The sequence below is a fragment of the Podarcis muralis genome, chromosome 13, assembly GCF_964188315.1.
Source record: "Podarcis muralis chromosome 13, rPodMur119.hap1.1, whole genome shotgun sequence".
Taxonomy (NCBI): Eukaryota; Metazoa; Chordata; class Lepidosauria; order Squamata; family Lacertidae; genus Podarcis; species Podarcis muralis.
Genome location: NC_135667.1, coordinates 38,833,208 through 38,861,040, shown reverse-complemented (window position 1 = coordinate 38,861,040; position 27,833 = coordinate 38,833,208). Strand labels below are relative to the sequence as shown.

The 27,833-nt window shown below is 42.4% G+C and overlaps 1 protein-coding gene and 1 pseudogene across 2 annotated transcripts; both read left to right on the top strand.

The window, feature by feature from the left end:
- The first annotated feature begins 3 nt into the window (after nt 1–3).
- LOC114582669 (vomeronasal type-2 receptor 26-like) lies at nt 4–16,537 on the top strand. The gene is made up of 7 exons (XM_077917436.1): nt 4–133; nt 1,386–1,512; nt 6,622–6,904; nt 7,932–8,792; nt 9,780–10,007; nt 11,549–11,675; nt 12,639–16,537. The coding sequence occupies exons 2-7, from the start codon at nt 1,481–1,483 to the stop codon at nt 13,535–13,537; spliced, it is 2,430 nt and encodes an 809-aa protein (XP_077773562.1). The 5' UTR covers nt 4–133; nt 1,386–1,480; the 3' UTR covers nt 13,538–16,537.
- LOC144325374 (vomeronasal type-2 receptor 26-like) lies at nt 15,430–27,517 on the top strand (annotated as a pseudogene). The gene is made up of 6 exons (XR_013390556.1): nt 15,430–15,470; nt 16,559–16,841; nt 17,619–18,369; nt 21,641–21,868; nt 22,941–23,067; nt 24,170–27,517. The product of XR_013390556.1 is annotated as a vomeronasal type-2 receptor 26-like (transcript).
- The last annotated feature ends 316 nt before the right edge of the window (nt 27,518–27,833 follow it).

Sequence of the window (27,833 nt, the reverse complement as noted above, 5' to 3'; positions counted from 1 at the left end):
TACCAACACGGTCGCTTTTCTAAATGATTCCTTTGTGAGAGTCAAGGTTGGAAGGGTGGGTGTGGAGGCTACCCCAGGCCAGAAATTCTCAATTGATGACAACAGAATGGTGTGGCACAGAAGCTTTCACCAGGTGGGGCATAATTCCTACATCCATGAGATATTAGAAAATAGAAGGTTGTTGCACATTCTGAAGGCAGCCTTGTAATGAGAGGTTTTAAATGTTTGACGTTTTGCTGTGTTTTTACTAAGTTTGCCCAGAGTTGCTGGGGTGACCCAGTCAGATGGACGGGATATAAACAAACAAACAAACAAAATGATTTTTCTAATTATTATAATTACTGGGCTCTTACCACGGGCCAGTTAGAGGAGGGCAGGAGGCATTGAGTGTGGAATCATTCCCTCTACCACCTTACTGTGTTAGTCATCTCACCTGAAGTTGAGCAGGCCAGAATGCAATAAGACCTCGCTTGGGAATACTCTGTAACTGTATTTGGGACCAGGGAGGATTTTTTCCTGCAGACTTACTGGCCAGTCTGTGGGTTTTCACCTGCCTCATATTGTCACAACTTGACCGTTAAGGCACAGGGTCCGTATCATTAAGAACTGGGCACCTCGCTAAAGGGGTTGGGGAAGAGCTATTGCTCTCTGGGAGCCCATATGGGGGCTGATGGGCCACAGCACCCCTTCAGGAGGCAGCCCTGGAGGGAGTGTCACACTCAATGTATGTTACAGGTGGGGTGTGACCTCTTTTCCCACGGTTGACCCAACCAGTATTAACCAGCGGATCAGTTGCTTGATTTAGGAGGCAAACCCAATTCCTTCGCTAAAACAATAAAGTTGTGGCCTATTTCACCCCAATACCGATGTCCTGTGTCTCATTGAACATGGGTCACCCCCTTCACAAGTCTGCATTCCTCTTGCATCGGAGCACGCAAGCATTATTTTTTTACATGTGCTATGATAGGAAAATGGAGGCTGGAACAGGTATTCCCTTATGAATGGAGACCATGGGGGCAGGGCTAGTGAAGATTACCTCCCATCCCCTTCCTAATTTGAGCCCTCATGCAATTTTTCTGAATGCCTGAAGCGGGCTCAAAGATCACGAGTTTCCGCATTGTTTTTAAAAACCAAGAATAGCAAAGAAGTGCCATATTTATCCGTCTATAAGACACCCCCATGTATAAGACGCCCCCAAATTCCAGACATTATTTTTTAGGGGGGGGGGACCTAGTCTTATACACTGAAAAATACAGTAGGTAGTTTGTCTTTGAGTTTGGAACAAATAGTTTAGTATTTTCCTATTTGGGGGGGGGGGGAAGGAAGTCAAAAGTGCTACTACTTTCTGTGAGTTAAACTGTTTGTGTGTTCATTTAAATGGGCAGGTTCCACCCCTTTCTGAGTGTAACCCAAATTGCCCTCCTGGTTCCAGCAAGGAGAAGAAGGAGGGGGAGCCATTCTGCTGCTATGATTGTGCTCCATGTCCTCAAGGCAAGATTTCGCCCCAGAAAGGTAGGCGACACAAGATATATGCTTTTCAAACATAAGTCATGTTAGAAGTTGTGGAAAAGGTTAAGTAAATAATTGGTAACATATTGTTTGTTTGGAGAACCACATATTTTTTAGAACAGTACACATTTTTTGGGGGGGGGGCAACTATATTTTGGTTCATGTGTTGGTTCAAAGAGTGCAGTTTGGATAACTTTCACATTCGAATGTCAACAAAACCAAATTCCTCCTCCATCCCTATTGCCAGACAGCCCCCATAAAGGAATATGGACATTGTCCTAAAAAGACAAGGTTTGTCACCCATGAGATAAATGGACCATTGATCTGATTGAGTATAAGATGCCTTTCTTAATTCTTATTCTGAACAATTATAAGGATGGTTTTTATTTGTAGTTGCCACTCTTGTCCGTCTAAACTGCACCCCAAAAAGCCTAACACACAGTACTGAGGTAGGGTTCTTAGGCATCACTTTGAATCTGGTTTATCTGGAAATATCTGTGATACTTCTGAAGGCGGCCCTGTTTAGGGGGGCTTTTAATGTTTGATGTAGTACAGTATTTTAATATTTTTTTTGGAAGCCGCCCAGAGTGGCTGGGGAAGCCCAGCCAGATGGGCGGGGTATAAATAAATTATTATTATTATTATTATTATTATTATTATTATTATTATTATTATTATTATTTAACATTATGAGTTCCATACTCGCAGTATTAGTAGTTGCACTCCAACACATCCAAAATCTGAATGTATTATTTTCTTTCCAGACATGGTTGACTGTGTTGCATGCCCAAAGGACCACTATCCACACAGGAACCAATCACAATGCATTCCAAAGACCATCAGCTTCCTGTCCGTTAAAGAGCCTCTGGGGATGAGCTTAGCATTGTTGGCTCTTTCTCTCTCTCTCCTCACACTGGTGGTCCTAGCCATCTTCATTAAACATCAGGACACACCCATTGTCAGAGCAAACAATCGGGACCTCACCTACGCTCTCCTCACTTTCCTCCTGCTCTGCTTCCTCTGCCCATTGATCTTCCTCAGCCCTCCAGAAAGAGTGAGCTGCCTGCTCCGACAAATGACTTTTGGCCTTGTTTTCACAGTGACTGTTTCTTGTGTTCTGGCCAAAACGATCACGGTGGTTCTGGCCTTTGTGGCCACCAAACCAGGATCCCGAATGAGAAAATGGGTGGGGAAAAGACTGGCAAACGCTATTGTGATTTCTTGTTCTCTTATTCAAGCTGGCATTTGCAGTGTGTGGTTAGGAACCTCTCCCCCATTCCCTGATTCTGACATGCACTCTGTGATGAGAGAAATCATTCTAGGCTGCAACGAAGGGTCAGTTGCCCTGTTTTACTGTGTCCTGGGCTACATGGGCTTTTTAGCCATTCTCAGCTTTGTTGTGGCATTTTTTGCCAGGAAACTGCCTGAGAGCTTCAATGAGGCCAAATTCATCACCTTCAGCATGTTCCTGTTTTGTAGTGTTTGGAACTCATTTGTTCCAGTGTACCTGAGCACCAAGGGGAAATACATGGTGGCTGTGGAGATCTTCTCCATCTTGGCCTCCAGTGCTGGCTTACTTGGTTCCATATTTGCTCCCAAATGCTACATCATTTTATTGAGGCCTGATCTGAACAGCAAGGAGCAGTTAATAAAGAGGAAATAGCAAATATAATCTCTCTTTATTTACATCATATAATTATGCTGTATTCTATCTCTTACAACTGTTATGCGCAATTCTTTTAAATATCCACTACTGGCCTCTTTACAACAGGTGCCTCCAATCTCTTTTCTTCCTAAGATTCATTTGGAATACTAAGAAGCTATCATGAGTACCACAAAATATTGATGCCTGACATGAACGTTAGAGGGTAATTGATTAGGAAGTGGCCAAGAAAAAACAATATATTGAGAGGCAATTAAAAAACAAACAAACAAACAAACAAACAAACACGTCTCATTCCTTTCTAGGTTATTTCCCTATAAGTAAGGTTTCAGTAGAGTTGCTGCTGTCCTGATTAACCAGTGCCAGTGATTTCAGTACAGCCACTCCACACTTAATTGGGGGTTATGTTCCGAACATCAATGAACATCTGCTGCTCTTTCTCCATTCGAGATCAAAAATACTGCACCAAAAATAAACACATCTAAAATTTTGGGGGCTGGATCGAGGCTGGAGGCTTTGGAAAACTAAAAAAGTCTAATAGGTACCACAAAATATGCAGGCCTGACTAGAACATCCAAGGGTGATTGATTAGAAACTGAATGAGATTCGCCAAGAGAATCTCACCCCATTCTTTAGCCTCTCTTAGTATAAATGTCATTAAATTAATGAACGGATGTTCAGGTGTGAAATTTTAGGTCAGATTAATCATTGCCACGGTCAAGTGAGGCATTTCAGCATTGATAACAGACAGACCCAAATTCTTATGGCAGTTTATTCTACATGCCCTTCTGTTGTCCCATAATGGGACAGAAGCCACTTTGAATGAAACATCACAAACATGATGTGTGATTTGTTTTGTCATCTGTTTCATTTTCCTGATGTAAAGAGAGCTAGTTATTATCTCATCTGTAATTATTACTCTCATAATTACTGTCTCTTGGATAATGTCTCAATAGATTTCCAGAGAATAAAAGTCAAAGTCTAAACATTAGAATATAAAAACCCTTCTTGTGATTCTATGCAAGGGAGAGGGCAGAGGAAGGGGAAGGATTTCTGCTGTTGTCTATGTTGAGTTGTAAGATAGGATCTTGATCTGTGAATTGGTAGTGTAGTGTGGTTCCTGTCAAGGTGGAATATTGTGCTGAGGGTTGTATTGAAACTAAGGGTCATGTTTCACATGGAAATAAGGGTGTTTGAGGATGAGAAATAATATTTGCCTCAGCATGCTCTTCTTTATTGTGCCCCTTCTCTTTCATCTGCCACATTTGGTGTGCAAACGTACCAGGAGTTGCATCATCCATGATCTGTCCAGAATTCCACATGAATACTACCAACCTGGTGATCTTATTGTTGGCGGCCTTGCTTCTCACCTCTTTTCTGCTTTTGACAAAGAAGACTTCAAAGAAAGGCTAACTACTCATCAACTTCTTAATACCTTGTAAAGACTTCATATGTCAGATAATACAGAAACATTCCTAAGCTCTAACCAGGCTTACTCATAAGCAAGTGCCACTGGTTTCAGTGGGATTTACTTCCAGGCAGAGGTGGTGGTGGTGGGGAACTATTGCTAAGCTGAAGAATTACCTAGTTAAGATGGAAAGCCCTTCTCTGTTCTGAATATTGAACTTCACCTCAGGAAGCTTGGGCTGAGAGCTCTTAAGAGGTGGGGTTCCAAAACCCCCAGATATTCACATCCAAGTAGGATACTCCTAGTTAAAAATATGTCACAGGTTTGGAAATTATGAGAACCACTCCATTAAGCTAGGCTACCTACTTCTCTGCATTTTGATACACATTTTTAATTGGATCAAATCAGTACCTGTATATAAATGTTTTGTATATTTCTGTGCTTTGTGGTTTAAAAATGCTTTCTATCCTCTGTTGAAGGTCTCTGTTTATGTCAGTGTGTGAGTGTCAAAGTTTGATGCTTTGTGCTCTTAATGTTGTGCAGACCTGTTCAGTTATAGCTACTTGGTGATAGGAAGACAGGAAGGGGAAAGAGATTCAATTGCATTTAATATTTATAGGCAGGGCCTGGAACAGGTACATTCATTCTGATTGGTCTTGGGAACAACAGACAGTGATTGGCTGAAGGTTCTGAACAGTGAAGAAATGGCAGTTAGCTGTCAGTTGGGAGAAGTAATGAGTGAGGTGTGAGGCAAAGGCAAGAGAAAGCTGAGGTAAAAGTGGACAAGTGAGACTTAAATAGTTAGGTATTTATCCCCAGTTTGTCAAGATTTGCTGTAGTGAAGATTAGAACAAGTGAGCTGGTATGTCTTTTAGGCTAGGAAGGTTCCCATTTCTTACCAGAAGAATGCCATAAAAGCAGGTTTCTTAAGAGCTCAACTGTTCAAACAGCCAGAAATACAATCGGCTGAATGCTGAGGTCAGAGGCAGATTGGTTCAGCTGCTAGGTACAATCTGTTAGTGAATTGGGCAAAAGTGGCGGTTCAGGGAATTTGGGCTGAGGTCATAATTTTCAGAGGCTGGTGTCAGCAACAGCATCTCTTGAATCTTTAGAAAGTGTTGCGTGCCAGTGCCATGTGACCTTATCACTCCTTAATGGTCAATAACCAGACAAGACAGCAACATATAAATTGGGTTCAAATAGGCCAGAACCTTATTGATGACAAATGTGAATGGTTTGGCTATAGGCATTGGATATAGCCGTTTCCCATCCCAGGCCATCTGCTGGGAGTGCATCTAATGGTAACCACATCTGGGCACTTGGAGAAGTACTATTGCCCTAGTCCCCACCCGGGCAACTTGCGGATCCCTTTAACACGATGCCCTTAAACTAGGAAGAGACCACAACCAGCCCACCAGCCAGGACTAACATTTACCCAAACTTCAGAAGCTGGTGTAGGCTTCTCGCTGCGAGAAGTGAGGTTACAGGGAACCCGGCAGAGGACCTTCTCGGTAGTGGCTCCTGCCCTGTGGAACGTCCTCCCAGAGGATGTCAAGCAATAAGCAACTATCTTACTTTTAAAAGACATCTGAAGGCAGCCCTGTTTAGGGAAGTTTTCAATGTTTAATGCTGTATTGTGTTTTTAAAGAGTGGGTGGGGAAACCCAGCCAGATAGGAAGGGTATAAATAATAAATTATTATTATTATTAACAGCATCTCTTAAATCTTTAGATAGCGTTGTCAAGTATATGTAGGACCCAAAAGTATCAGTATTCCCTTATTAGAGATAGAGGCAGGATTCAAATCAGTTCACATTTAAATGTGAACCTACCAAAATTAGCATGCTCTAAAAAGATAACAAAACCAAAAAACAACTATCATTTGAAATTTATACAATGCATTCTTTTAGGGAAAATTGCTTTGCAGATATGTGTATACTAGGGAACTATTTGCAGTGAGATACAGAAGAATAATTCTGAAGCCCTTTTTAAAAATTGCATAGCATATTTTCCAAGGGTTCAGCATAAAATTCTCTTTGCAGTGTGGTGGCAAGGAACTACCAGCATATTCTAGCTTTGGTGTTTGCTGTCAAGGAGATCAATGAGAACCCCAAGATCTTACCTAATATCACCCTGGGCTTCCACATCTATGACAGTTACTTCAGTGAAAGGATGACTTACAGGGCCGCTCTGAACCTTCCCTCCACACTTGTCCCCAACTACAAGTGCCACACCCAGAAATATCTGATGGCAGCTATTGGGGGACTGGACTTTGATACCTCCCTCCAAATAGCAGATATTTTGGACGTTTACAAGATCCCCCAGGTAAGATACCACCTTGGCGACTTCATACTTATTTACCATCCTATTTTCTATCCAGAAAGGTTTTGTACAGTAGAGGAGTTGTGACTGACAAAGGAGGGTATTCCTTCCATCCACAAAAAGTGTTTCCCGTAAGCTTTGCTCAATTAAATTAAATGCCACCAAAACACACACCCTGTCATATAGTATTGAGCCATCAGCAGCATTTAAACATGTCTGCTCTAGTTGGGCATTCCTTTCTCCCTTCTAAGTACACTGGCCATTTTTATTTACTGAACGTATGAGTAATGTATGCTGCAGGCCTCCCCTGATTCCTCTAACTAGCTTGGTGTCTCAAGTTCAGTAAATGATGCCATCTCATTGACAGTGTTGCAGGAAGATTCAATGGCAGGTGCAATCAGTTTCCATCTCAGGCTGCAGAATGTCTTTGGCCAGACCTGACCTCACCCACTGAGATCGCGCTGCCAGGGGCAGTGTGCTCCCGCCACACCCCTCTTCCTCCACCAGTGCTCCCACCTTTACCCCATAGCTTACTGACTGAAGACTGAAGCTGCTATCCTCAAAGCTGGAACTCAGACTATCAGGAGGCAGTTGTGCACACATTGTGGCACTTGAGTGGGATTCTGTGCATTAGTGGTTTGATAGATGTGTGGAAAGGAAGGGAAGTTAAGACACCATGAAATGAGAAGTTGAAATGCAGTGATGAAAAAAAGGGATGTAATGGAGAAAGAAAATGGAAGAGAGGAAAGTAGCAGTGCAGGAAACCAAGGACTACAAACTCAAGAAGGAAAAGGGGGGGGGGGAGAAGAGGTAAAAAGGAATGCAAGGAAGTGGGCATGCGGGGGTGGCAGAGAATGAGGCAGAAGCTGAGAAGCTCCATGGAGGCAAGATCTGCTGCCCTTCCCAACTTTCTGGAACCTGCCTTCTTAAGGCAACTGGCTCATTTCACCTTCTGTGTGGTCGGGCCCTCAATGGACATATGCAGTCTGTCTTCCACATTTACAGATTATGCTTCTTTATTTCCTTCTAGCTCACTTATGGCTCCTTTGCTCCAGAGGATCCTGGTCAAAGCCAATCCACTTCCTTCTACAGGGTGGTGTCCAATGAAGCCCATCAGTACACTGGGATTGTTGAGTTACTTCTGCACTTTGGTTGGATGTGGGTTGGATTGCTTGCTAACGGAGACAGTGGAGAGAGATTTATTCAGACGCTGAAACCTCTGCTCTCCCAGAAAGGTATTTGCTTGGCCTTCTCACAGACAAACCTGAAAACAACACATTTGGCTGATTATTATGACATGCAATTACAGTTCATCCAAATTTATCAAGCTATTATGGAAAGTAAAGCCAAGGTGGTGGTTGTCTATGGAGGAACAAGGTCCATGCTTGGCTTGCGAACAATTCTAGCACTAGGTTTAGTGGAAAATGTGACCATGACACCTGAGGGCAAGGTATGGATTCTGACAGCGCAGCTGGATTTTGCAGCATTAACCTATCAAATGAGCTGGGATATGCAAGTCTTCCAGGGTTCCCTCTCCTTTGCAGTTCATTCAAATGTGGTACAAGGATTCAAAGCCTTTCTTCAGGTCCATAATCCTTTTGAGGCAAATGGAAATGGCTTTGTCAAGCAGTTCTGGGCACAGGTGTTTCTCTGTTTATTTCCAAACTCCAATACAGAGGAGCAGGCCAGTGGAACCTGCACTGGAGATGAAAAGCTGGAAGATCTCCCTTCATCTGGTTTTGAGATGAGCATAACTGGCCACAGCTACAGTGTCTATAATGCTGTCTATGCCATAGCACATGCTCTACATGCCTTGTTTTTGTCCAGGACCAAATACAGGGTAGCAGTGGAAGGAGGGATGCAGGAGCTTCAGAAATTCCTGCCTTGGCAGGTAATTCCTTTCATGAGATACATTTTATTTGACCTGGGCAGTGATACATAAAACAGTACAGTGGTACCTCAGGTTAAGTACTTAATTCGTTCCGGAGGTCCGTACTTAACCTGAAACTGTTCTTAACCTGAAGCACACTTTAGCTAATGGGGCCTTCTGCTGCTGCCGCGCTGCCAGAGCATGATTTCTGTTCTCATCCTGAAGCAAAGTTCTTAACCCGAGGTAATATTTCTGGGTTAGTCTGTGACCTGAAGTGCATGTAACCCGAGGTAACACTGTACCCTGAAAAAAATCAAGCTTCAATGTAAGACCATATTCTCCCCTTGTGTGCAGAGAAGCTGCTCATTAAGGACTAGCATAGTGAAATATCAGGCCACATTGCTTACAGCTGTTAAGCAGGAGGACCCAATCCTGCACTATCCTGCTTGGAAGTGAGCAACTTCCTTTGTGTGCATGGCAAAACATGCAGCAACCAGAAGCATGGAAAGACACACTGTAAAACCTTAAAACATGCCCTTTCCCGTGAATTCCAGAATATCCCACTTCCCTAGCACAAAAATCGATCACATGCTTAGCAGGTTCTACATGGTTTACTTACAAAACTCTTCAAAGTTCAAAGGGTTTTTGGAACACAGCACTCAGAAAAAAGTTGCAGAAGCAGAAGACATAGCTTGGTTACAAAATGGCAAAAGTTCCTAAACTTTTTATTGGTATAGAAAATGGTAGTTCCAGACTACATTCTTTTCTGAAAGAAGCGGCTTCTTAAATCCATCTGGTTGTAAGGAACAGCTCAGAACTCCACTCAAACCAAATTCACACACAGAATAAGCAGAACAGAAGGCTTTGTTGCCCATTTCCTCCCAAGGTAAGGGGAAGTGACATAGGCCAAGCCTGTCAGGACACCTTATTCTACAGCATTAAACCCTTTATGTATGTATTACAAGACATTTGCATTACTTCAAAGTTACTGTTTTCCTTTCCATGCAGCTCCACCCCTTTCTTAGGAGTGTCTCCTTTAACAACGCTGCTGGGGAAACGGTATCTTTTAGTTCGAACAGGGAAGTAGAAGCTGGATTTGATATTACCAACCTGGTCACTTTCCCAAATAACTCCTTCATGAGAGTCAAGGTTGGAAGGGTAGGTGGGGAGGCTGCTGCAGGCCAACATTTCACCCTTGATGACAACAGAATGGTGTGGCACAGAAGCTTTCACCAGGTGAGGCATAATTCCTACATCCTTGAGAGATTAGGAAAAGGGAATGTTATTCTACTTCCATATCATCAGTCCAGCACATACCTGCCTTTCCAGCCAGATTCAAAACATTTTCATCTGCACTGCTTAAGAATAATAGAATCTTAGAGTTGGAAGTCATCCGGAAAGTCATGTGGAATGAAGTTATATGGCTTTAGTAGAAATGTTATAAGCAATTAAGCACAAATAATTATTATAGTATTAAGGGAAAATAAGGTTAAAATATGTTAAGATAATTATATGACAGAAAATAGAGGAAGATGGAAAGGAATTGCTGAAACAATTCATAGAAGTGGAATACAAAAAGGGAGGTGAGAGGAGGTCGTTGAAACAAGGGAATGAAAGATGGGATATTGAAATGGTATGATGTGTTTTAAACTGTGTGTTTTAAATTGTTTTTGCTTTGTTTGGTTTAGTTTGTTGTGTTAATGTTGTGTTGTGTAATGTTTACATATTGTATTGTATTGTTTTTTCTTCTCTTCTTTTTTCTTTCTTTTATTGTAGTGTTTAAAAGTAATAAATATTATTATTATTATTATTTTTAAAAAAGAATAATAGAATCATAAGGTTGGAAGACATCCTGAAGGTCATGTTGTCCAGGATACAGGAATCTCAACGTAAGATGACCTGGCTGGCTCAGTTCAATGCCCAACTAGTGCAGAATAATGCCATTGGCCAGTCTTGTCCAGCATCTGGATATGCCATGTGGCTTTTGACTTGGGGCTCTTTTTATCCCAGTGTGTTTCATGAGACTCTTGGGAAGAAGATGCAGGTGTTTGCGGCTTGCAGTTCAAATGCATAATGGTTGAGAAGGTAGTAGGGGCTGTGAAGGTTTGTGGGTAGCTATTCTTTGTCACCACATGTAGAATGAGGAAAGGGACTTCTTAGATCGGAGAAGAATCAGCTCTCCCCAAGATGGCTTGCCTGGCATCTCCCTACATATTTATAGGCACCAGGCGAAAACATTCCCAAGCCATTGGTGAATTAAACTATTTATGGTCTTTCAAACTGGGATGTTACTGTTTCTGTTTGTCATGCTTTCCCTTTTTATGTTTTTATAATGTAAACTGCCCTGTGGCATGGTGAAATAAATAAATAAATAAATAAATAAATAAATAAATAAATAAATAAGGTTCTGAAAGTGGCCAACCAGACACTTGTAGGACATGATCATAAGACCTCTCTCCCCTTTTGTGGTTTCTGACAACTGGTATCCAGCACCATACTGCCTCTGACCATTGAGTAAAAGCAGTCCCTCCACCAAGGGGTGGTGGTCTCCGATAGGCTTCTCTTCCATTAGTTTTTCCAATCATCTTTTAAAGTCAGCCAAGTTGATGCCCATCAATGTCTCCTGTAGAATTGAATCTCATAGTTTTAGCTATACTGTGTGAAAAAGTGCCCCAATCAATCAAAAATTAACTTCATTGGATATCACTGAGTTCTAGTATTATGAGAGAGGGAGAAAAGCTTTTCCTTACCCTCTTCCCCATTATCTACATGAGCAGGTTTCACCACTTTCGCTATGTAACCCAAGTTGCCCTCCTGGTTCCAGGAAGGAAAAGAAGGAGGGGGAGCCATTCTGCTGCTATGATTGTGTTCCGTGTCCTCAAGGCAAGATTTCGTCCCATAAGGGTAAGAGACACCGGATATATAATCTTCCAACCGTATGTCATGTTAGAAGTTGAGGAAAAGGATAAATAAATTAGTGGTGATGTGTGCATTTTTGTACATATTGTTTTAATGGAGAACTGCATTACAAATGTTTAGAGAAGTACACATTATTAAGGGCATCTGTACTTTGGTCAATGTGTTTGCTCAAGGAGTGCAATGTAGATAGCCTTCTCATTCAAGTGGCATAAAAAAAAAAAATCCCCTCCATCCCTATTGACAGATAGCCCCCACAAAGGAATATGGACCTTCCCCCAAAAAAGAAATGGTTTGACGCCCATTATCTAATTTTTGCTACAGGGTAAGATACAGCAGGCAATTTTGAACTAAATGCACCAGTGATATGACTTTGTATGAGACACCTTCTTTAATTCAGGCAATAACAAATAAACATGTCTATGAATGATGCGTGATTGTACACCCGGGCGCGGTGGAATGTGTTCAACCTAGTATGTGGGGGTAGAATGGGGCTGGGAATGGAACCCCTGTGCAAAAAGGTCATGGACTGTACCTGTTCTGAACAATAACAATGTGGTTTATGCAGTGGCGTAGCGTGGGGGGTGCAGGGGGGGCCGGCCGCACCGGGCACAACATCTGGGGTTAGGGCAAATCCATGGGTTAGGGGGCGCAAATCCACAGGTTAGGGGGCGCAAATCCACGGGTTAGGGGGCGCAAATTACTTGCCTTGCCCCGGGTGCTGACAACCCACGCTACGCCACTGGGTTTATGTGGAGTTAGCAAGCCATCACAGGACACCCCACATAACCCAACACAAAGGTTGAGGTGGGATTCTGATGCATCACTTTCAATCTGGTTACTCTGGAAATATCTGTGATAACTACAATTTAACCTTATGTGTTCAGTACTCACAGCAGTAGCTGTCACTATCCTAACGTCTGAAATAAAAATGCATTACTTTTTCCCCAGACATGGAAGATTGCTTTGGGTGCCCCAAAGACCACTATCCAAACATGGAACAATCGCAATGCATTCCAAAGACCATCAGCTTCCTGTCTTTTAAAGAGCCTCTAGTGATGAGCTTAGCATTGTTTGCTCTTTTTCTCTCTATCCTCACAGTGGTGGTCCTATTCATCTTCATTAAACATCGGGACACACCCATTGTCAGAGCAAACAATCGGGACCTCACCTACACTCTCCTCACTTTCCTCCTGCTCTGCTTCCTCTGCCCATTGATCTTCCTCAGCCCTCCAGAAAGAGTGAGCTGCCTGCTCCGACAAATGGCTTTTGGCCTTGTTTTCACAGTAACCGTTTCTTGTGTGCTGGCCAAGACTATCATGGTGGTTCTGGCCTTTGTGGCCACCAAACCAGGATCCAGAATGAGGAAATGGGTGGGGAAAAGACTTGGAAGTGCCATTGTGATTTCTTGTTCCCTTATCCAAGTGGGCATTTGTAGTGTGTGGTTAGGAATCTTTCCCCCATTCCCTGATTCTGACATGGACTCTGTGATGAGAGAAATCATTCTAGGCTGCAACGAAGGGTCAGTTGCCCTGTTTTACTGTGTCCTGGGCTACATGGGCTTTTTGGCCATTCTCAGCTTTGTTGTGGCCTTTTTTGCCAGGAAATTGCCTGAGAGCTTCAATGAAGCCAAATTCATCACCTTCAGCATGTTCTTGTTTTGTAGTGTTTGGATCTCCTTTGTTCCGGTCTACCTGAGCACCAAGGGGAAATACATGGTGGCTGTGGAGATCTTCTCCATCTTAGCCTCCAGTGCTGGGATACTGGGCTCCATCTTTGCTCCCAAATGCTACACCATTGTGTTGAGGCCGGATCTGAACAGCAAGGAGCAGTTAATAAAGAGGAAATAATAAATTATCCCATCATCTTTGTGGGGTTTTTCCTATCAAAATATGAGCAATGTAATCTCTCTTTATCCACCCCATTCAGTTATGTTGTGCCAGGCATAGCTCACTTTGAGATCGAAGTGGTAATCAGGCCTCTTGCTCTCCTTCACTTTACCTGAGAAGCACATTTTAGGTCTGAGCTGGTTTCCTCATACTCAGACCACCTGGTTCTTAGAAGCCTCCCTTGCATTCCTATACCAAGAATTTGGAACTTTCAGCATTGTAAATAAGCCTTGTTTTGCTGCCTGTGTTTTCTGACTGTTGTGTGGGAAAGCACATGAACTTTGCCTTTGAAGAGTTTATAAGTATTACCAGTTCTTGACCTAACAAATGTGTGGTCATATTCTATGCTAAAGGAAGAGGGAGGTCATATTTTAAAGGTCTAGCAAACTATATTTCCCCACTTCAATTTGCTGCATATTTTGTGATTTAAAATCTCGGGTGGAAATCTCTCACCAAAGAGTTTGTGCCCCAAACCTGGATCTTGGCATCCAGAGCATTCTCCTTTGTTGATACCTATTTTTCCTTCCTACCAACACAAACCACGTACAAAACTCAGCCCTTTTCACCATTCTTTTGTCTTGGCATAATTGTCAGGAAACTAATGAACTGGTGTTCAGGTGGGAAATTTTGGGAGGTCAGATTAATCATTTGCACCGGTCAGCATTAATAAGAGACTGGCTAACTGTTCTTCTCTTCCTCATTGCTATTAATTCTGCATCCCCTTTTGTTGTCCCATAAACAGACAGAAACCACTTTGGATTAAAAATCAGAAGCAGGGGTTTTTTTTTGCTCATTTTCTGAGAGCTTGTTATTACCTCACCTGTAATTATCACTCTCAGCATGTCTAAGTCTCCCTTGGATAATGTCTCAGTAGATTTCCAGGGAATACTAACCAATGTCAAAACATGGGTATTATAACCTCTTCCTGCCATTCTTTACAAGGGAGAGGACAGAGGAAGAGGAAGGATTTTCACTTTTCTTTCAATCAACTTGTAAAATAGGATTTTAATTTGTGAATTGTTAGAGAAGTGCTGTTCACGACAAGGCAGAATATTGTACTGAGTGGTTGTTAAGCAAGGTTCATGTGCTGGATGGAAATAAGGGTGTTTGATGAGAAAGAATATTTGCTTCAGTATGCTGCTGTTTATTGTGCCCCTTCTCTTTCATCTGCCACATTTGGTGTTCAATCATACCTCGAGTTGCACCGTCCATGATCTGTCCAGAATTCCACATGAATACCACCTACCTGGTGATCTTATTGTTGGCGGACTTGCTTCCCACCTCCTTACTGCTTTTGATGAAGAAAACTTCGAAGAGAGGCTAACTATCCATCAACTTCTTAATAACTTGTAAAGAATTCAAATGTCAAATAATCAGCTGATACTGACATAGCCCCCAGCTCTAACCAGGCCTATTTAGAAGCTGGTTCCACTGATTTCAGTGGGATTTACATCCAGGCAGATGGTGGGGGGGGGGGTATTTACAAAGCTGAGGAGTTGGCTTGGAAGAAGGGAGATGCAGATCTGAATGTGACAGTGAGATGAGAGAGCCTGGTCTTGCTGATGTGTTCTCTCCTCCCCACATCCCACCAAACCTCTTCGAAGTAGAGGTTAACAAGAGAACTCACAGATTAAACCTCCCTAGTTTAAGATAGAAAGCCCTTCTCTGTTCTTAATGCTCACCTCAGAATGTCTCATGTGAGGGGTATTAAAGGCTCACTTCTCCTTTGAGGTGGCACTCAAAGAGCCCCTGATGTTCTTATCTAAATCAAGCTAGACAATTGTGTTTATAATTTATAGACAGGGCCTGGATCAGATATATTCAGACTGTATTCAGCTGAAGGTAGTGAAGAAATGTCAGTTAACTGTCAGCTGGGAGAAGTTCTGAGGGAGGTGTGAGTTGAGAGAGCCTGGTCTTGCTGATGTGTTCTCTCCTCCCCACATCCCACCCAATTTCTTCCAAGGACTCACAGATTAAACCTCCCTAATTTAAGATGGAAAGCCCTTCTCTATTCCTAATCTTCACCTCAAAAACTCTCTTGTGAGGGGTCTTAAAGGCTTATCTCCACTTTGGGGTTGTGCTCGAAGATCCAAGTCAGGCTAGATGAATGTAATATTTGTAGACAGGGCCTATATCAAATACATTCTGACTGTATTCAGCTGAAGGTAGTGATCACTGAAGAAATGTCAGTTAACTGTCAGCTGGGAGAAGTTCTGAGGGAGGTGTGAGTTCCAATTGAGCAGTAAAGATCAGGTTTTCCTGGAGGAAAATGGCAGGACTAGGGGAAGTCTGAATGAGCCCTACATTAAGCTAAAATGCTGCTCAGTTCATACCAGAAGAACATTATAAAAGCAGATTTCTTAAATGATCTCAGCTGTCCAAGCAGGAAGGAACATAATCTGATGAGTTTGCCAGTCAGAGGCAGATTGCACCTAGCTGCTAAACCAATTTGTGAGTGAATTGGACAGGAGGGGAGGCTTAGGGATGTTGGTATGAGAAAAAGATTTAGATGCTGGTGTCAGCAAGAATATCTCTTCGATCTTCAAGAAGTGTTGTCAAGTATATGATGGACCCCAAAGTAAACATCAATATTTCATTATTGGAATGGGGGGAGGGAATTCTAATCAGTTCATATTCAAAGGTGAAACTACAAAAAAAGAGATGTTCTAAAAATATATCAGAAATAAAACACAGCCATCATTTGAAATTCACACTTTTCCGAATTGTTCAATGCAGTTCTCCAGCTAAACAATATAACCAAAAATGAATATCTGGAGGTCCCTAAAGTATCCCTTAAAATGCATAGATTAGTGTAAGTGGAATACAAGCAGAATACAATGCATTCCTGTGGGGAAATTCTTCTGCATGCAGATATTAGGGTACAATTTGCACTAAGATACTGAAGATTCATACAGAAGCCCATTTTTAAAGAATAATGCATAGGATATCCCCCAATGATATAGCATAAAATTCTCATTGCAGTATTGTGCCAAAGAACTACCAGCATATTCTGGCCTTGGTATTTGCTGTCAAGGAGATCAACGAGAACCCCAAGATCTTACCCAATATTACACTGGGGTTCCACATCTATGACAATTACTTTGATGAAAGGATGACCTACTGGGCTGCTCTGAACTTTCCCTTGACACTTATACCCAACTACAAGTGCAACATCCAGAGACACCTGGTGGCAGTTATTGGGGGACTGGACTTTGATACCTCCGTCTACCTGGCAAACATCTTGGGCATCTACAAAATTCCCCAGGTAAGATGCTGCTTGGGCATTTCACACTCATTCACCATGATATTTTCCATGCAGAAAGGATTTGTATAATAGAGAAATAGTTGTGAGAGACAAAGGAGAGTGATTCTGCCCTTCAGAAAAAGTGTTCCCAGTGTGCTATGCACAGTTAAATAGAATGCATAGCATCAAATTGACAGTGTCTGTGGATGAAGAGAAGGTAATGGGATGGTGGAAGAGTTCTCATGTCACCCCACTTCCTTATCCACACACACCTAAAAACATGTATCCAAATTCCATTCTGCTGACTGACACCCTCTCACCTTTGCTCCATGGCCTACTGGTTGGTGACGGAAGCTGCTCATTTGCAAAGGTGGAAGCCTGCCATTCAGGAGTCAGCTGCCCACACATTGTGGCACTTGATGGGGATTCTGTGTCTTAGTGATTTGAGAGAAGAAGGGAAGACACCATGAAATCAGGAGCTGAAATGCGGTGAAGCAAAGAGAAAGAAACAGGGGAGAAGAAAGCAGCAACACAGGAAGGCATAGAGGAAAAAGTGGAGAAAGAAAAGGAGGAGGGAGGAGAGGAAAGCAGGAGGGCAGGAAACTGGGCGTGCAGGGGTGGCAGAGAAGGAGGTGGAGGCTGAGAAACACAGAGTGCAATCTGCCACCCCCCTCCCAGCTTTCTGGAACCTGCCTTCTTAAGGCAACTGGCTCATTTTGCCTCCTAGGTGGGAAGGCCCTGGATGCACATACCCAGTCCATTTGCAATAATAGATGATGCTCCTTTATTTCCCTTTAGCTCACTTATGGCTCCTTTGCTCCAGAAGATCCTGGTCAAAGCCAATCTACTTCCTTCTACAGGATGGTAGACCCAGACCCTGAAACCTCTGCTCTCCCAGAAAGGCATTTGCTTGGCCTTTGCAGAGACAAACCTGAAAACGACACATTTGGCTGCGTACTATGCCATGTATTTCCAGCTGGTCCAAATTTATCAAGCTATTCTGGAAAGTAAAGCCAAGGTGGTGGTTGTGTATGGAGGAACCAAGTCCATGCTTACATTGCGAACAATGGTAGCACTAGGTGAAATGGAAATCGTGACCAAGATATCTGTCGGCAAGGTGTGGATTCTGACAGCACAACTGGATTTCACAGCATTGAGCCATCAAATGAACTGGGATATGCAAGCCTTCCAGGGTTCCCTCTCCTTTTCAGTTCATTCGAATGTAGTACAAGGATTCAAATTCTTTCTTGAGGCACAAAATCCTTTTGAGGCAAATGGAAATGGCTTTGTCAAGCAGATCTGGGCACAAGTATTTCTCTGTTCATTTCCAAACTCCAGTACAGAGGAGCAGGCCAGTGGAACCTGCACTGGAGATGAGAAGCTGGAGAATCTCCCTTCGTCTGCTTTTGAGATGACCATGTCTGGCCACAGCTACAGTCTCTATACTGCTGTCTATGCCATAGCACATGCTCTACATGCCATGTTCTTGTCCAGGACCAAATACAGGGGAGTGGTGGAAGAAGAGAGGCAGGAGCTTCAGCCTTGGCAGGTAATGCCTATCATGGGATATACTTTATTTGACGAAGGCAGTGATATGTAAAACAGTACCCTGAAAAAATTCAAACTCCACATTCTCCGCTTCTGTGCAGAGAAGCTGCTCATTAAGGACTAGCATAGTGAAGTGTCAGACCATCTTGCTTTTAAAAAAACAAAAAAAATTATTTGTTTTTACAAATTCATTTACATGCATAGTATTATTACAGATATTAAAACTTGCACAAGATTCTTCTGAATCTCAAGATTTCCCTCCTCCCCATCATTGATTCTTTAAATAACTTTTTAAATTGCATATTATAAATCCATCTAATTTATCATCCTTCATTGTATCCATGTATCATTGCAAGAGTTCTTTAAAGTCTGCCAACGAGTTCAAGTTTTTACAGTGTGGTCTTTCAAATACAATATATATTTGTCCCATTCTTTGTTGAAGTTTTGATCCTCCTGAGTTCTGATTTTCCTGGTTAATCTTGCCATCTCTGCATAGCCCAATAGTTTCATCGGCCAGTCTGCCCCAGTAGGTATCTTGTCGTCTTTCCATCTCTGGGCAAGAAGCATCGTTGCAGCTGTTGTAGCATACATAAACTGTCTTTTCAGTTCCTTCGGTATCTCTGCACCAACAATTCCTAACAAAAAGCCTTCTGTTTTTTTTTTAACCATAGCTATTTTAAACCTTTTTTAAAAAAAATCAATGTATATCATTTCACAAAATTCCTTTACCACTTTACAATTTCACCACATATGATAAAAGGTGCCTTCCTTTTCCTTACATTTCCATCAAACAATTGAACTTGTCCTATACATTTTTGCTCATTTCCTCTGCAATACATCATTTACATATAATTTTCTTTTAAAGTATAACACGCCGCAAATTTCAAATCCCCTCTCCAGAGTTTTTTCCATGCTGCGAACTGTATATTTCTTGCCCATTGAATCATAACTGATTTAACTTCTTCATCTTTAGTAAACCATTCCAATAACAATTTATACATTTTAGAAAATAATTTCACATTATTTTCCAACCATTCTTTCACAAACCTTCATAGTTTAATAGCAAAACCTTTTCTTTTATCTATTTTAAAGACATCATTCAGCTGGTGATACTGTAACCAATCTGTTAAAAGGTCTCTTATGTCCTCAATTTTTTTCAATTTCAGCTGGTGTTCCTCCTCTACTAATAACTCCCAATATGTTGCCCAGCCTTTTCTCATATTCAGTTTCTTCACAGAGATCGCTTCTAATGGGGAGAACCACAATGGTGTTTTCTGTTCTAGCCAATTTTTATATTTATCCCATACCACATATAATTACTTTCTTATTTCATGGTTCAGGAATCCTCTGTGTACCTTAACTTTTTCATACCATAGATACACATGCCAACCAAATCTGTTAGCAGAACCCTCCAAATCCAAAATATCTGTATTTTGTAATGTTATCCATTCCCAAAACCAGCAAAGTCAGGACGCCTCATATTATATTCTTAAATCTGGAAGGGAAAAGCCACCTCTATCTTTAGAGTCTTTTAATAGTTTATGTTTTATTATTGGATTCTTCCCCGTGCCAGATAAATTTTGAAATATCTCTTTGCCATTCCTTAAAGGGCCCTGCCCCACTGATCACAGGAATCGATTGAAACAAAAACGTTATTGGCAATACGTTCATTTTTATCACAGATGTCCTCCCCCAAAATGGTAGATTCATGCTTTATTTCCCACCAATATTCCTTTTACTTCTTCATCTGATCTTATATTTTGTGCCAATGTCTCTAGTACTAAAATAAACAGTAATGGCAACAGGGGACATCCCTGTCTTGTTCCTTTCATTATTTTACATCTTCCATTATTACATTATTCACAATCAGCTTTGCCTGTTGTTCTGAATAAATTGCATCATTTCCTCTATAAAATGTCTCTCCAAAATCCATCATTTCTAATGCCCCCCCCATAAAAGTCCAGGAAACATGGTCAAAGGCCTTCTTTTGCATCTATAAATATTAATGCTGCGTGCTTATCATTTCTGGCCTCCAAATATTCTATTAAATCAATTATATTTCTCATGTTATCCTTCATCTGCCAACCAAGAAGAAAGCCGGCTTAATCTTGATGGATGAAATCCTTTTCATTCTATTTGCCAAAATATTGGCAGTTTGTAGTCATTATTTCATAAAGAGATGGGCCTGTAATTTTTAACTGAAAATAAATCTGTATCTTATTTCGGAATCAGTGTAATATATGCCTCTTTCCGAGATTCTGGCAGTTTCTCTGTATTTAATATTCCATTCATTATATCCTTAAGTGGTTGTGCCAGAAAATCCTGTACTGTATTGGCCCGAATATAAGCTGCACCCAAATATAAGCTGCACCTTTAAGATTGGAGGGGGGGGGGAGAGAAAAAGAAAAAAATACCTGAATATAAGCAGCTTCATTCCTCGCTGCTCCTGGCTGCATACTGGGGGCGGGAGGGGGGCGGATCTGCATTGCTGGCAGCCTTATCCTTTCCTGGCCTTGGGGGAGAAGACGTGGGACTATGCACGGGGCAGGAGCTGCTTTGCCACGCTCCTGGCACTGTTTCCCCAACGCTCCTGGCTACATATCATAAGGTCGCAAATATAAGCCACACATTAACTTTTCACAGTCTGAATTTGGGAAAAAGGTGGAGCTTATATTCAGGCCAATACGGTAATTTCTTATAATACTTAGCTGATAGTCCATCCGGTCCTGGCGATTTACCAGCTTTAGCCTGGCCTATTCCCTGTTGCATCTCCATCATTGTTACTGGTGCATTCAAAGAACTGATCTTCTTTGAAATTTTTGGTTCTGCTTTAAATAACCTATTTTTTCTCTGTGTTCCTCACCGGCTCAATATAGCTCTGTGTAATGACAAACTGTTTCCTTATATCTTTTGGATTATCTACTATTTTCCCTTCTACTTTCAGTTTATTTATTAAAATTTCACTTTCTTTTTTCTTTAACTGCCATGCCAGCAATTTCCATGGGTTATGGTCCGAAAGTGTCCTAAGTTGTATCTCTGTTTTTTTCTTAAATCCATGTGGCTGTACGGAGCAGGTCAGAACTCCACACACACCAAATTCACATTTAGAGTGAGCAGAACAAATGGCTTTGTTGCCCATTTCATCCCAAGGTAAGAGGAAGTGACATAGGCCAAGCCTGTCAGGACACCTTATTCTACAGCATTAAACCCTTTATGTATGTATTACAAGACATTTGCATTACTTCAAAGTTACTGTTTTCCTTTCCATGCAGCTCCACCCCTTTCTTAGGAGTGTCTCCTTTAACAACTCTGCTGGGGAAACGGTATCTTTTAGTGCGAACAGGGAAGTAGAAGCTGGCTTTGATATTACCAACCTGGTCACTTTCCCAAATAACTCCTTCATGAGAGTCAAGGTTGGAAGACTGGGTGGGGAGGCTGTCCCAGGCCAGGAATTCACCCTTGATGACAACAGAATGGTGTGGCACAGAAGCTTTCACCAGGTGAGGCTTAATTCCTACATCTTTGAGAGATGGGAAAAGAGAATGTTATTCTACTTACAGATCATCAGTCCAGCACATACCTGCCTTTCCAACCAGATTCGAAACATTTTCCCCTGCACTGCTTAAGAATAATAGAATCATAAGGTTGGAAGACATCCTGAAGGTCATGTTGTCCAGGATACAGGAATCTCAACATAATATGATCTTGCTGGCTCAGATCAATGCCCAGCTAGTGCAGAATAATGCCATTGGCCAGTCTTGTCCAGCATCTGGATATGGCATGTGGCTTTTGGCTTGGGGCTCTTTTCGTTCAAGTGCGTTTCATGAGTCTCTTGGGAAGAAGAAGCAGGTGTTTGCTGCTTGCAGTTCAAATGCATGATGGTTGAGAAGGAAGTAGGGTCTGTGAAGGTTTGTGGGTAGCTATTCTTTGTCACCAAGTGTAGAATGAGGAAAGGGGCTTCTTAGATAGGAGAAGAATCAGCCCTCCCCAAGAAGGCTTGCCTGGCACCTCCCTACATATCTATAGGCACCAGGCGAAAACATTCCTCTTCTCCCAAGCCATTAGTGAATTAAACTATTTATGGTCTTTCAAACTGGGATGTTACTGTTTCTGTTTGTCATGCTTTTCCTTTTTATGTTTTTATAATGTAAACTGTCCTGTGGCATGGTAAAATAAATAAATAAATAAATAAATAAATAACTAAATAAGGTTCTGAAAGTGGCCAACCAGACACTTGTACGACATGATCATAAGACCTCTCTCCCCTTTTGTGGTTTCTGACAACTGGTATCCAGCACCATACTGCCTCTGACCATTGAGTAAAAGCAGTCCCTCCACCAAGGGGTGGTGGTCTCCGATAGGCTTCTCTTCCATTAGTTTTTCCAATCATCTTTTAAAGTCAGCCAAGTTGATGCCCGTCACTGTCTCCTGTAGAATTGGATCTCATAGTTTTAGCTATACTGCGTGAAAAAGTGCCCCAATCAATCAAATTAGATATCTCTGAGTTCTAGTGTTATGAGAGACAGAGAAAAAGCTTTTCCTCACCCTCTTTCCCATTATTTACATGAGCAGGTTTTGCCCCTTTCGGTATGTAACCCAAGTTGTCCCCCTGGTTCCAGGAAGGAAAAGAAGGAGGGGGAGCCATTCTGCTGCTATGATTGTGTTCCGTGTCCTCAAGGCAAGATTTCATCCCAGAGGGGTAAGAGACACAGGATATATAATTTTCAAACCGTATGTCATGTTAGAGGTTGAGGAAAAGGATAAATAAATTAGTGGTGGTGTGTGCATTTTTGTACATATTGTTTGAATGGAGAACTGCATTACAAATGTTTAGAGAAGTACATATTTTTAAGGGCATCTGTACTTTGGTCAGTGTGTTGGTTCATGTGTATCTGAAGAAGTGTGCATGCACACGAAAGCTCATACCAAGAACTAACTTAGTTGGTCTTTAAGGTGCTACTGGAAGGAATTTTTTTGTTTTGGTTCAAGGAGGGCAATGTAGACTTCTCATTCAAGTGGCCAATTTCTCCTCCATAACTATTGACAGATAGCCCCCACAAAGGAATATGGACCATCTCCTAAAAAGAATTGGTTTGTGACCTGTGATCTAATCTTCGTTACAGGTTAAGGTACAGCAGACAATTTTGAACTAAACGCACCAGTGATATGACTTCGTATGAGACACCTTCTTTAATTCAGGCAATAGCAAATAAACACGTCTATGAATGATGAGTGATCGTACACCCAGGCGTGGTGTAATGCTTTCAACCTAGTATGTGGGGGTGGAAAGGGGCTGGGAATGGAACTCCTGTGTAAAATGGTCATGGACTGTACCTGTTCTGAACAATAACAATGTGGTTTATGTGGAGTTACCAAGCCATCACAGTACACCCCACATAACCCAACACAAAGGTTGAGGTGGGATTCTAATGCATCACTTTCAGTTTGGTTACTATGGAAATATCTGTGATGACTCTAATTTAACCAGTTACAGATGGGTAGCCGTGTTGGTCTGCCATAGTCAAAACAAAAAAAATTCCTTGCAGTAGCACCTTAAAGACCAACTAAGTTAGTTCTTGGTATGAGCTTTCGTGTGCATGCACACTTCTTCAGATACAAGAAGTGTATCTGAAGAAGTGTGCATGCACACGAAAGCTCATACCAAGAACTAACTTAGTTGGTCTTTAAGGTGCTACTGCAAGGAATTTTTTTTTTTTTGTCTAATTTAACCTTAAGTGTTCCATACAGCAGGTTGTTACTATCCTAACATCTGAAATCTGAACACATTACATTCTTTCCAGACATGGAAGATTGCGTTGGGTGCCCCAAAGACCACTATCCAAACATGGAACAATCGCAATGCATTCCAAAGACCATCAGCTTCCTGTCCGTTAAAGAGCCTCTGGGGATGAGCTTAGCATTGTTTGCTCTTTCTCTCTCTCTCCTCACAGTGGTGGTCCTAGTCATCTTCATTAAACATCAGGACACACCCATTGTCAGAGCAAACAATCGGGACCTCACCTACACTCTCCTCACTTTCCTCCTGCTCTGCTTCCTCTGCCCATTGATCTTCCTCAGCCCTCCAGAAAGAGTGAGCTGCCTGCTCCGACAAATGGCTTTCGGCCTTGTTTTCACAGTGACCGTTTCTTGTGTGCTGGCCAAAACGATCACGGTGGTTCTGGCCTTTGTGGCCACCAAACCAGGATCCCGAATGAGAAAATGGGTGGGGAAAAGACTTGGAAGTGCCATTGTGTTTTCTTGTTTCCTTATCCAAGCAGGTATTTGCAGTGTGTGGTTAGGAATCTTTCCCCCATTTCCTGATTCTGACATGCACTCAATGATGAGAGAAATCATTCTAGGCTGCAACGAAGGGTCAGTTGCCCTGTTTTACTGTGTCCTGGGCTACATGGGGTTTCTGGCCATTATCAGCTTTGTTGTGGCATTTTTTGCCAGGAAACTGCCTGAGAGCTTCAATGAGGCCAAATTCATCACCTTCAGCATGTTCTTGTTTTGTAGTGTTTGGATTTCCTTTGTTCCAGTCTACCTGAGCACCAAGGGGAAATACATGGTGGCTGTGGAGATCTTCTCCATCTTGGCCTCCAGTGCTGGCTTACTGGGCTCCATCTTTGCTCCCAAATGCTACATCATCGTGTTGAGGCCTGAACTGAACAGCAAGGATCAGTTAATAAAGAGGAAATAATAAATTATACCATCATCTTTTGGTTTCTTGCCACCAAACTATGAGCAATATAATCTCTCTTTATCCACATCATTAAATTATGTTGTATTCTCTGTGTTGCAATTGTTATGTGCAATTTCTCTTTAAAATCCCCTGGGGTCTCTTTGAGACAGGGGTCCCTGATCTTGTTTTAGCCCTAAGGTTTATTTGGAAAACTAAAAAACTGTCATGAGTACCACAGAATATTGATGCCTAACTAGAACTTCAGAGGGTGATGGACAACAAACTGAACATGAAAAAACAATACACTGAGAGAAAACTTTTATATAGGTCTTGTTGCTTTCTAGCTTATTTTTCCTGCGGGTAAGGTTTCAGTAGAGTTGCTACTGTCATGATTAACCAGTCTCAGATATTTCAGTACAGCGAGTCCCCACTTACTTTGGATTATTATCCAGTGTCCCCTCCCACATAAATGAAGATTTGATTAGTGGGGAGCACCCTCTAAACCCTTTGAATGTCTTCTCTACTGCTCTCTCTCCATTCCAGATCTAATATACTGCACCTAAAATACCCACGTGGAATTTTGGGGGCTGACTGGAGGATATGTGGAAAAGTTGCTGCTTCTGTGCTCTTCTATGCACATTAGCCGTCAGGTGGGGGGGGGGGCTGAGCAGCATAAACACCCCCCTGCTGCACCTCCAGTCTCTTCTCTGCCCTCACAAGCCATGAGAACTCTCAAGCTCTCTTGATCCATTTCTGGGTATTAATTATTTAATTATTATTCGTGTTCAGTGGGGGATGCCTGTGGTTATGGGCAATATATTCTAGACCAGGGGTCTGCAACCTTTAAGACAAAAAGAGCCACTTGGACCCGTTTCCGAAGAAAAAAACAACAGGGAGCCGCAAAACTCGTCATTATAAAAATAACTTTTTTGTCACTTTCTTTTATTATTTCTTTGTTTGACCCCTCAGGATTACTCCTCCTCATAGAAATAAACGTTAAATTAACAAGTTACCTTTTTTTGTGTGTGTTCTTCACTCCCCTTCAAAACAGTGAGCAGCGTACATGCCCCCTTTCAATGCAGTGACCAGCGTACATGCCCCTTACAATGTAGCGGGCGGGCGGGAAGGTGACGTCGGGACGGTGCGTGACTAATGCACGCACTGCCCCCATGCAACGTCACAGCCAGTACAGCGCCCGACACAGTGGGGAGTGTCGGGGCGCACAATGCGCCTCCTCCCCTCGCTAGTATCTGCCCCGGAGCCGCGGCAAAGGCGTAAAAGAGCCACATGCGGCTCCGGAGCCGCGGGTTGCAGACCCCTGTTCTAGACCATTCCTGGTGAGTTTTTTTAAAACTTAAAATTCAATGGATGGCAATTGTGGTATTTTTAATGGTCTTATTGTTATAAGATGGGGCAGAATGCCTCTGAATGAATATTTTGGAGTAAAAGTATATTGAACATGAGTGAGATTAAGCTCAGTTTTATTAGAAAATATAATACCACCACACACTACGTTTTATTATTTCTATATACTGTCCCACCAACCAGTTGAGTGGTGCTTTTCTATCAGGAACACAAATAGTTGTTTGTGCTTGTAAAGAAGAAGGCATGTTTTCTTGACATCTTCCCAGGGCTAAATTCCCATTGCTGCAAACCATGTAAAGAAGTTGAGAGAGATGCTCACAAGTAAGGAAGGTGGAGGGTTTTCTACACCCATTTTCACCACTGGGGACCAGTCTGTGTGTCATGGATTGTAAGTTTTATGGGTGCACAATGTTATTGAACTTTCTCAAAGCTTCTCTGCAGCTGGTGTCATGTGACACTAAAGGTCAAAAACTCGAGAGATAAATATCCTGCTACTGAGCAGTTCTGTATTCATTCTCTATTTTTTTCTTTCTCCTGTACAAATCTACCTGTCTTTATTGTTTCTCTAAATGGATACACTCTTTTGAGCTAGGTTTTGAGCCTTGCCTGGGCATCCAGCGAGAATTTTGGGCTTTATAACCATTTTAATGCTTTAAGAACCTCAGTAAAATATTACGGAAGAAAGCCTGATGCCTGTGTATGTTTTTCTTTGGGCTCTGTATGGGAGCTGCAAGGGAATTACTTTTCCACCCACCAGCTACTCTACTATTTTCTGACATGCCTTGGAGATACTGCACACAGGCATGAGCCAGGCTTTCCCCTTCCTCCTACAACATCAGGAAATAGCTCAGCTGATTCCAAATCGATGGAAACCAGTTGAAACCAAAACACAGTCCCCACCATTTACCAAGAAGTCACCAAGGCCAATATGCTAAAGATTCTCCTCCCTGGAAGAGAGGGGAGTGGTTGTGGGCGGGAGCCCGAGCTCCGCCCCTAGCAGGGGGCATTAGCCCCCTGCCTCCTCCTCTCACCTGGCTGGCGCCCATGCCCCTCGGCAGGCACCCAACCAGGTGCCTCCGAGGGGGCGTGTACAGCAGCCTTTTGCTGCAGCGCCAGCGTCTCCTCGGCCTCATTCTTCTCCGTCGTCCCATCGCATTAGGCTTTTTGGTTTTTTCGCCTACCTCATAGCAATCATCACAACTTTTGTGGTATTGGTGGGTAGGTTAGGCATTGGAATAATGTGTTGTGGTGTGCCGAAGGGCTAGGTGTGGCCATCGCCTATGCCTTCAATTTTTGGGTATTCCGTTAAAGGAATCTGGCGGTCGTGTACTCTGTCCGATGCCTGCTTGGCGGGAGGCCATGGCACGACCCTCGGTGACATCAGGGGAGAGCCTATAGTTGGATTAGCATCAACAGGC